The sequence below is a fragment of the Rutidosis leptorrhynchoides genome, chromosome 5 (genome assembly GCF_046630445.1).
Source record: "Rutidosis leptorrhynchoides isolate AG116_Rl617_1_P2 chromosome 5, CSIRO_AGI_Rlap_v1, whole genome shotgun sequence".
Lineage (NCBI taxonomy): Eukaryota > Viridiplantae > Streptophyta > Magnoliopsida > Asterales > Asteraceae > Rutidosis > Rutidosis leptorrhynchoides.
This window is the reverse complement of record NC_092337.1, coordinates 68,385,913-68,396,988: the sequence shown is the minus strand read 5'-3', so window position 1 is coordinate 68,396,988 and position 11,076 is coordinate 68,385,913. Positions and strand designations below refer to the sequence as shown.

At 33.2% G+C, this 11,076-nt stretch overlaps 2 protein-coding genes across 2 annotated transcripts; one reads left to right on the top strand and one right to left on the bottom strand.

Moving 5' to 3' along the window:
• The first annotated feature begins 1,246 nt into the window (after window positions 1-1,246).
• Window positions 1,247-2,697, top strand: LOC139847574 (F-box/kelch-repeat protein At5g43190-like). The gene has a single exon (XM_071837263.1). The coding sequence runs from the start codon at window positions 1,290-1,292 to the stop codon at window positions 2,412-2,414; it is 1,125 nt and encodes a 374-aa protein (XP_071693364.1). The 5' UTR covers window positions 1,247-1,289; the 3' UTR covers window positions 2,415-2,697.
• Window positions 2,698-3,181: 484 nt separating this feature from the next.
• On the bottom strand, window positions 3,182-3,916 carry LOC139848728 (uncharacterized). Its single transcript, XM_071838434.1, has one exon. The coding sequence runs from the start codon at window positions 3,914-3,916 to the stop codon at window positions 3,182-3,184; it is 735 nt and encodes a 244-aa protein (XP_071694535.1).
• Between the last annotated feature and the right edge of the window lie 7,160 nt (window positions 3,917-11,076).

Genomic DNA, 11,076 nt, shown 5'->3' with positions numbered 1-11,076 from the left:
GGACCATTCGTGTACAATGTTTAAAATTTGAGACCAACCATGATCGATTTAAACTTTAAGTCCAATTTTAATTTTTGATACAAAGTTCAGGGACTAATCATGAAATTTTTTCTTAAACATATTACTCCGTACTAGTGAATAACTATACCCAATTTAAATTATTTTTGGTGGACATATTCCGTAAATAAACAAAAAAGTAAAAGAAATGCTAATTAATTAAAAAGAAATAATCAAGAAGTAATAATTAAAGTTGACCTGGTTTTTTCATCTTTCTAAGGTGATTTATTTATCCACTCCCCTTTTAATAGAGTTTTAGCCACGTATGTGGTCAACATATAATACATACTCCGTAGTACTCTGTAATACATAATGCTTAATAAAAATTAGTGTCATTCTAATATTTTAAATGTTAGATTAGATAAATAGGAAACGTACTACCTAACCTCACGACTCGAGAGCACCTCCAAGGATCCAATAAGACGTGTCTTATTTACTACATATATCCAAACAAATCATAGTTAGTTAGTGCAACTTTTTTACTAATTAAATGATTTTAAGTTTTATAAATAATATTAAAAAGTGGATCCATCCATCTACAGAATGTATATTGTATTGTATGATTATGAAATACAGAGTATAATATATCAGGAGTATCTATTACTTTTTCTCGGTCTCAACCGAAGTGTTTACTGTTAATTTTAAAAGTACCTTTTTCATCAAATTTAATTATAATTCTTTTTTTATTTTACATGTATAATGTAAAGGGCATAAAATAATCTTACTTTTTTATTATTATTATTATTATTATTATTATTATTATTATTATTATTATTATTATTATTATTATCTATAAAAAGTAGACAATAGATTAGAGTACTATGAAGTTATGGAAATGTATATACATTCATTAATTAATTAATGTACGGTTATCTGTCGCTTTTCTAAATGGTAGGTATGAAGATTATACTGTAATAATTTAAAGGTGTTAACGAAAGATGTAAGGGATTGTATATGGATGATTCTCACACACTGTTTTTTGATCCTCACACATCAATTTACTTGAACTCCTCCCTAATAATAGGGTAAAAGGGTGTGTGAGGATAAAAAAACAGTGTGTGAGAATCATCCCCATACTGTATAAAATAAAATAAAATATATCATCGGGCTAGAATTAATGTCACTATCATAATTCATTTTCCACGTTAAATATATAAAACGCGTGTCTTCATTTCATTCCCACGAACCAAACACCCTTTCTCAACCGTCTTCCATTTCTCTCTACACCGTCAATGAAACTCTCTATCATCGGAGCTTATCCGGCGCCGGAAATGGACCGGAAAATATGGCGCAAACTCCCGATCGAACTCCTCGAACGAATCCTCTCCTTTTTACCTCTCAAAATCTTCTTATCACTCCTATCAACATGTAAACACTTCAAATCATTAATCTTATCTCCGCTCTTTATTTCAACCTACTCAAATTCATCAATCTCTTCATTCCTATTACTATCACACCCTCAATCACCTCACTATCTTCTCTACGACCCCGTTTTGAACACGTGGCGTGATCTAAACCTCTCCTTACCTCGCTTTTTAAAATTCACTCCGCTTCTAACAACCGCCACGTGTCTTTTATGTTTTTCCGCGGTTCCTGATTCATCAAACTCATGTTTTGTTATCTTTAACATGTTTACTAGATCTTCAAGAACCGTTGAGTTCCCTGAGTATCCGTTCGCGTTTGAACTACTGACGTTAGTTACAAACGCGAACGGATACAAAATATTTTGTTCATCTATTACTAGTAAGTTTGCGTATGTGTACGACTCTAGGGCTAATAATTGGACTAGATTCCTAGGGTTTCAACAAACCCTAGGAGACGGTTATCATCAACAAGGCGTGTTGTTTAAGGATCGTTTGTATTTCGTAACTCGTGAACCGTTTCGTGTTGTGAGTTTTGAGCTGAGTAGCGGAAAGTGGGAGAGATTAGATGTTTATTTACCCGAAGAGTTGACTTTTGTACGTTTGGTAGCTGGAGCTGGAGCTGGAGCTGAAATTGGGAATGGGAATGGATTGTTTATGTTTGGTGGGATAGGGAGGAATGGAATATCGAAAAGTATGAAGGTATGGGAATTGGTAGAAGAAGGGAATGAAAGAAGATGGAGGGAAATTGAAAGTGTACCTGAATTGATGAGCAAGAAATTTGGGTCAGTTTGTTACCATAATTATGAACATATTTATTGTTATTGGCATAAAGGTATGATATGTGTATGTTGTTATACATGGCCAGAAGTTTTGTATTATAAAGTGGGAAGAAGAACTTGGCATTGGGTGCCAATAAGTCCTTCACTTCCTGATAAATGGAGTTGTGGTTTCAAGTGGTTTTCTTTTGTTCCTGAGCTTTATGCTTTGATTTAGGAGTTTTTGCTATAATTAGAATGTACAATGTATAATTTATAATTTTTTATTATTATGTAAATTAGTGTAGTGATGATATATTTGTATTTTGTTCTGTATGAATATGTTGAAATGAATGTTGATTGTGTGTATTTTTGGTAGATTGGTGTGTTGTTGCTTTCTCTAGTGATCAAGGGATATTATAAATATGTCTTTGTCGCTTTGCGTAGGAGATTTAAATTAAAGCTCTTAATTGATTGGCTGTATTAATTTAATGAAGAAATTCGGTAGTGTTTGGGGTTTATTTTTTGGGTGGTGATTCTCACACACACTTTTTTGATCCTCACACACCAATTGAGTATTATTAGAAGAGTAAAAAGTTAAAATAAGTGTGTGAGGATCAAAAAAGTGTGTGTGAGAATCATCCCCCTTATTTTTTGCTGTTGAATCACCTGATTATTGATTGTTTGGATGAGGTGATTACCTCAAACAAAAATAGTACTGTAATTACGGAGAACTTAGCATGATTTATATCCTATACAGAATACGGAAGTAACGCCTGTTTGGAAAGGAAAAAAGACCCTCTAAGTTTGATAAATTCTTTTTTTTTTCCGAAAAGCAGGCATTTATTAAAATTACGAACTCGACAGACTTTTGATGGAGGTACATCACGAAACAACCAAAAAAGAAACACGAGGCGTTACAGTTGCCGAGAGCGCAACGATCGCCTTTGATACACACAAACTAAACAAGACATGCTAACAAGAAACATAGCTAAACAAGATATGCTAACAGGAAACATATTTTTGTGGATTGGAGAGCCAATCAAGCCACTCGATCTTCACGTTCTTGACCCGATTAGATATCCAATCGAACGATTTGAGTTGAATTTCCATTAACGTGGTCGAAGCACAGCACGATTTATTGGAGAACACCTTGAGATTCCGATTTCGCCAAAGTAGATAAGCACACGTCCATTCCGTCGCTTGCCAAATTTTCGAACCTAATGGAGACATTGTACGGTTGCATTTACCCCGAAAGGCTTCATTAACACTTAGATTGGAGACCGCGTTTAACCCCCACCATTTAAAAACTCTTTCCCAAACGTCAAACGAGTACTTGCAAAGAAACAAGGAGTGATCAATTGATTCCAAACCGTCGTCACACATAGGGCATCTTACCGAGTCGAGGTCGATCCCTTTTTTGTCCAAGTCAACTCGAGTTGCAATGCGCTTCCTTAAAACTTTCCAAATGAAGATCTCAACTTTGCCCGGGACCAAATTGTTTTGTAGTGTTTCCTGTCGAGAGGTATTACCCAAGATTGTATGATCATCGATGAGTCTAGCTAATTTCCTTGTTGTGAAGACCCCATTCGAAGATAGCTTCCACGCCCACCTGTCATGAATCCTGTCGCTTTTCATGTAAGAATTAAGAAGGTTAGTAAGCTGCAGCAGTTCATCCGTCGCTCGCCCAGTCGGTACCGTGACCAGCACCATGTTGTTTGCCTCGTATGACCCGTCCATTGTACCCTCCTGCTGACCGCTACATTCTGATCTAAATCAAGGTGATGAAGCCGCGAGAATCTGTCTTTTAGAGGGACATCAAGTAGCCAAGGATCCTCCCAAAAACTTGTCTCGTTTCCATCACCAATTTGCCTTATAAAAGAATCGCCAAAATCAAGTCCTGTTTTATTTATTGCAATATGTGACGATCGCTCCAAATCCATATGGACGAACACGTCATTCATTGATTTCATTGCGAGGTATTTGACCTCTATATGATACGTTTTGCAAACATTGCATTCTTTTGAAAAGGCACACCATAAATGAATATTTAAATCAAAGGTTTTCGACATCTGATGATTTCTACATATAGACAATCACCGTATATAATAGTTTACAATAGTACTTCCGTTGACAATGCAGTCAAAATAAGGTACATGATGATGAATTGGTGAATGCAACGTTTTCTTGAAAAATATGCCATATAAGACTCCATGCACATAGCTTGTCTATCATATAAGCAAACAGCGGAAGACTTCTAGGGAACCTGAGAATAAACATGCTTAAAAGTGTCAACACAAAGGTTGGTGATTTCATAGTTTGTATGTTTCGCATAATCTGTATATAAAGATGGATCACAAGATTTCAGTTGTTTCATCCAGAAACGTTTATCAAAATATTCTACGAAATTGAGCACCCTGGTAACTAAACTTAACGTATATATAATTTGTACCCTTTGTATAATCATCTTAATAATACACGCAAACCAACGTGTACGCTTCTCAAATAGCATACGTCCGTTAAAAGGCTAGTGCTCTAGCTCGGACGGGGATATCAAGCCCTATGGATCCATATACTACTACTCGCGCCCACCAGTTCTTATAACTGGCAGTTACTAGTTACCAAAGCTAAGGGATTTTCGGTTCAAACTCAGTGTAGAATTTAGTATGTACTTGTATCCATTGCGTTTAAAATAAAGTGTATGTATTCTCAGCCCAAAAATATATATTGCAAAAGCAATTAAAAAGGGAGCAAATGAAACTCACCTTAGCAGCATATACAGTTGTTCATCGTAATGTGACCGAAACTCGGTATATCAAAGAATTGTAGATCTCAGCCTAGAGAACATATGTTGGTCAATAAATGTCTATCAAGCTAGGTCAGGTCATAGTGTATCACAATCCTAATGCTCGAGATCGACATACAAAAGTTATTCAAAGTCGTTTCAAAAAGTCAATTTTGACAATAGTTTAATAAAATGAGACTTGCCTTATATAAAGATTCATTATAAACTGTTTAACGACGAAATTTAGCATACAAGCATGTATAAATATATATACTCGAGTACTAGACATGGATACACTATTAATATATAATAGATAAAATATAAGTACTTACGTATTAATATTGAGATTCAATATTGTAGGAAAGTACGTAGACGTAACGGAGATGATAAACACTAGGTTTGATTCATAAATATATCCCCGAACATTACCCATAACCTCCTTGGCAATAACCCATAATTTCCTTAGCTCTATCCCGCTCGTAAAACTCATTTTTAAAAGTGACATGCTCATAACCTCGTCGTAATATTTTATGTATAATATTACTAAAAATATTAAGATTAATAATAATTTAATAATATAATAATAATAATAATAATAATAATAATAATAATAATAATAATAATAATAATAATAATAATAATAATAATAATAATAATAATAATAAAAATGTTTTTATGACGAATATGAGTCGATAAATAGAGTTTTATCACCGTTGAATAATATGGATAAAACAATCCAATTACTTGAAGCGTATGAGAGAAGCCGTCGTAATAAAGTGAAATGGAGAATAGAGATGCGTCTTATCTCTTGACGTAGTAACGATTGATTTCCGAAATTTAAGGAATTGAAAATCTTCATAATCTAAATAAGATTTGATTCTTCGGGAATTAAGGAAATTAAGATTTCCTTTGATTAATTGCGTAATCTGCCTCGATTGTTGTGTCTGATATTTTGCTATAAATTGCCCACTTCCGTTTCATTATTTTCACCACCCCCACATATTCTTCCTCATTTCATACTTCCAAAAGATTGTGAAATGCTTCATCCAGTTCTGATTCTTGATATACTCCTAACCTTCATATCTGTCATTCTTCTCTTTCATTTACCACCGGAGGATTTTATTTACTTTTACTTTTATCTTGGGGTTATAGTGTTATTAATTTTCCCGTGTCTTTACGTTGCAATACGTATTGATATACACGGTTTGTAAATTTCGGGGTTGTTATCGGGCCTATATTCTCCTTTATATATCGAAGCTTCATGTTTTCGTTTTCTCTTCCCGACTTCAAGTCAAGCGAATAATGGTCCAGAATTCGTAGGTATGGAGTTTCGAATGATCATAATATACAAAGTAGAAAGGAAAGGTAATAACAAGATTTGATTTGTCAAATTACCATAATATCTAGAAAAGACCGAATCATCAAGAAAAATATTTTCTTGATATTTTTAGAGATTATATAGAATGAAAGAGTTATGTAACATGGTTCATGATGAGGGTATGATCTGTGAACCTTTATCACGTTCCATTAGAAACTCAACATGACTTACTGTAATATAATCACGTTGATCAAGTGTCATTATATTATACTAACTCATGCTTCAATTCCCAACACTACTTCAAAAACATCCATTTTTCGAAATTTACAGAAATTAGAAACTAAAATAGTTTCTTTTATGATGTAACACAGATAGCGTGAAGAAATAAATGATTTCAGATAAGAATAGTTATGAAAATATCTTCAGAAATATGGAGGATATTTATAATGGAAGATACGATGATATCTTAGAATTTATAATATCAGAGGATGATGCTGAAAATCTGTCTGTGAAGGTTTAGAATAAGAAGTAAGATTCTTACTAATGGTTTCAGCAGACACTGAATCATTTGGATTCTTTGAAGGTAGATTTCATCCTTGTGATTTGTCTACAGCTTCCTTCATACTTTGCTCAACCCGTTTTCTAGTTTCAAACCTTCTCTTTTTCTGTGCTTTTCCAACACGCTACTCTTTATCATCAAACTTTCGACTGTTAAAATCGTTTATAGTTTTTGCTGCTTCATCAGCATTTTTCCAAAATTCTTAGAACTAGTTTCGTAGTTTGGGGTGTTTTTCAGAAACTTCACATTCGAAGTATGTAAGTCTAGAAGATAGATGTTATATATATATATATATATATATATATATATATATATATATATATATATATATATATATATATATATATATATATATATATATATATATATATATATATATATATATATATATATATATATATATAACTGTTGTCGTAGAAAATGCTGCGAGATTCAAAATACTGATTGCTAATTCCCGGTGGTTGGTATGGAAATTATTGTTACAAGATGTGGATGAGTACATGAAAGGGTTTCAATGAGTATAAGAATTTTTTGAAAGGTCAAGGATTAATAAAGTTGTTTAGTAAATTTACTGCTAATGTGGCGGAACATGAAAGGTTCCCCAGTAATAAAACGTATATATCAAGGTTACAATAAGGCTTAATCTGAAAAGTTGAAGTTGACTGGTTGGAAGTGTGATAAAAATGGATACTTTGAAAAGAAATTGCAAGATTATTTTCGGTAATAACAATGCTAAAGGATCTTTCACCGTTTTGAAGTCAAAGTATAGCTTTTAAAGATGTAGAGATCTAAGAATGATGTCACTTGTTAAATCTTGACTTGGATTCTACTCTGTCAATATCAGAATATGTAATTGAATTTGTATGGAAACGATTGTATATCGCTGTGAGCATAGTTAATAATTTTTGAATCAAAGTTGAAGAATGTACAGCGTAACATATTAATTGTGAACCTATATATATTCCCGAGTATTACCTACCCGTTAAAGATTTCACAATTAATATTTTGTACAAAAGAATTTTCATTGCAGTCTTTATGAAAATATATGTATGTATATTTCTTCAGATGTAATACAGATTTAATGAGTTAATATCATATTAAGCTCATTTGATTTTTAACTTGAATTAGAAATGAATAATCTCTAAAATATTAGACATTACATAATCTTCGCGGAGTATTTCACTAATGAAATCAATACTTCATTATTTATTCTTATTGATATTCCTTGGTGAAGGGTGTTGATATTTGTGGAATTCTTGCAAACTTCGCAAGGTGCAAATGATGTTTTCTAGAAAGTTTCGAGTGCATCGAAGATGAAAGTGTAAAATCAACCATGTTATTGAATAATACACTTGGTTTATTATGAAATGAAATTCATTGAATTGAAACAGAGATTGTAGTTATCGATGATTAAGCCGTTAACGAAGGATGTACATCATTGCATAGTAGTAATATGAACTAACCGAGTAGTACCTACCAGTTAAGATTCACAAGTAATAGCTTAGTACGAAAATATTTATTTTGATTTCAAAATTCATATATATTAAATATACATAAAATTTCTTCAGGGGAAATGAGTTAATACTTCATCGGTTATTGTTGCTGGTATTTCTTGGTAACTACGGTGCGTATGACGTTGATGCTCGTGGAACAGATTGTGAAGTTGAGGTTTGCGATACGGATGTTGTTGGTGGTGGCAATGGTACTGTTGGTGTTGTTGTCAGTGGTACTGTTGATGCTGGTGATGCTGCTGATGTTTGTAACCTTTGCACCATATTCTCCAAAGCCACTACCCGAGCACGAAGCTCGTTGACTTCTTCTACTACACCGGGATGATTGGCGGTTCGGACGAGCGGATGAATAAGATCCAGAATTTGAGATAGTATATTATCGTGACGAGATACTCTAGAAATGAGAGAGAAAATGGTGTCTCGAACAGGTTCGCCGGTAAGTGCTTCAGGTTCTTCGCCAAGAGGGCAATGTGGTGGGTGAAAGGGATCGCCTTCTTCTTGTCTCCAATAATTAAGTAGGCTACGAACCCATCCCCAATTCATCCAGAATAGATGATGGCTAATTGGTTGATCCATTCCGGTTACACTGTCTTCGAAATTCAGGTGAATATCCATATCGGAATAGCTGTCAGAGTTTGAACTAGATACGGGATCCATCTTGTATAATTAGGGAGATGATTTTTGATATGAATTAGATTATAGAATTTAGTTTGGTATTCTTCAATACATAATTTACATATGTATATATAATACCAAATTCCATAAATCACGGAGAAATTTTCGGAAGATATCAGGAAAAATTTACAGTAACAGATACGCTAAGATATGAATTTTTGTCTATACACTATTTATGCAATAAATGCAAGAAAACGTGTCTAGACTTTAAGAATGACAAGCATGTAATTTTCGACAAGAAATGATAAGCAAAACTTTTAACATGCAGACACGGTCGAAGTCCAGACTTACTAATGCATCTTAACAACTATCAGTTAGACACATTCATGCAAGACCTGGTTCGCTAGGACCAACGCTCTGATACCAACTGTGACGATCGCTCCAAATCCATATGGACGAACACGTCATTCATTGATTTCATTGCGAGGTATTTGACCTCTATATGATACGTTTTGTAAACATTGCATTCTTTTGAAAAGGCACACCATAAATGAATATTTAAATCAAAGGTTTTCGACATCTGATGATTTCTACATATAGACAATCACCGTATATAATAGTTTACAATAGTACTTCCGTTGACAATGCAGTCAAAATAAGGTACATGATGATGAATTGGTGAATGCAACGTTTTCTTGAAAAATATGCCATATAAGACTCCATGCACATAGCTTGTCTATCATATAAGTAAACAGCGGAAGACTTCTAGGGAACCTGAGAATAAACATGCTTAAAAGTGTCAACACAAAGGTTGGTGAGTTCATAGTTTGTATGTTTCGCATAATCTCTATATAAAGATGGATCACAAGATTTCAGTTGTTTCATCCAGAAACGTTTATCAAAATATTCTACGAAATTGAGCACCCTGGTAACTAAACTTAACGTATATATAATTTGTACCCTTTGTATAATCATCTTAATAATACACGCAAACCAACGTGTACGCTTCTCAAATAGCATACGTCCGTTAAAAGGCTAGTGCTCTAGCTCGGATGGGGATATCAAGCCCTATGGATCCATATACTACTACTCGCGCCCACCAGTTCTTATAACTGGCAGTTACTAGTTACCAAAGCTAAGGGATTTTCGGTTCAAACTCAGTGTAGAATTTAGTATGTACTTGTATCCATTGCGTTTAAAATAAAGTGTATGTATTCTCAGCCCAAAAATATATATTGCAAAAGCAATTAAAAAGGGAGCAAATGAAACTCACCTTAGCAGCACATACAGTTATTCATCGTAATGTGACCGAAACTCGGTATATCAAAGAATTGTAGATCTCAGCCTAGAGAACATATGTTGGTCAATAAATGTCTATCAAGCTAGGTCAGATCATAGTGTATCACAATCCTAATGCTCGAGATCGACATACAAAAGTTATTCAAAGTCGTTTCAAAAAGTCAATTTTGACAATAGTTTAATAAAATGAGACTTGCCTTATATAAAGATTCATTATAAACTGTTTAACGACGAAATTTAGCATACAAGCATGTATAAATATATATACTCGAGTACTAGACATGGATACACTATTAATATATAATAGATAAAATATAAGTACTTACGTATTAATATTGAGATTCAATATTGTAGGAAAGTACGTAGACGTAACGGAGATGATAAACACTAGGTTTGATTCATAAATATATCCCCGAACGTTACCCATAACCTCCTTGGCAATAACCCATAATTTCCTTAGCTCTATCCCGCTCGTAAAACTCATTTTTAAAAGTGACATGCTCATAACCTCGTCGTAATATTTTATGTATAATATTACTAAAAATATTAAGATTAATAATAATTTAATAATAATAATAATATAATAATAATAATAATAATAATAATAATAATAATAATAATAATAATAATAATAATAATAATGATTTAAATAAAATAAATACGGAGTAATAAGTGTGTGTAAACTGAGCAAAAACGAATTCAATTTAAAGACCTTTCCTGAAATCTGACCCCATGCGATCGCATGGGTTTTATGCCTATTTTCCATGCGATCGCATGGCCCCAAAATCCAGCTCACATTTTTTTGTATTTTTG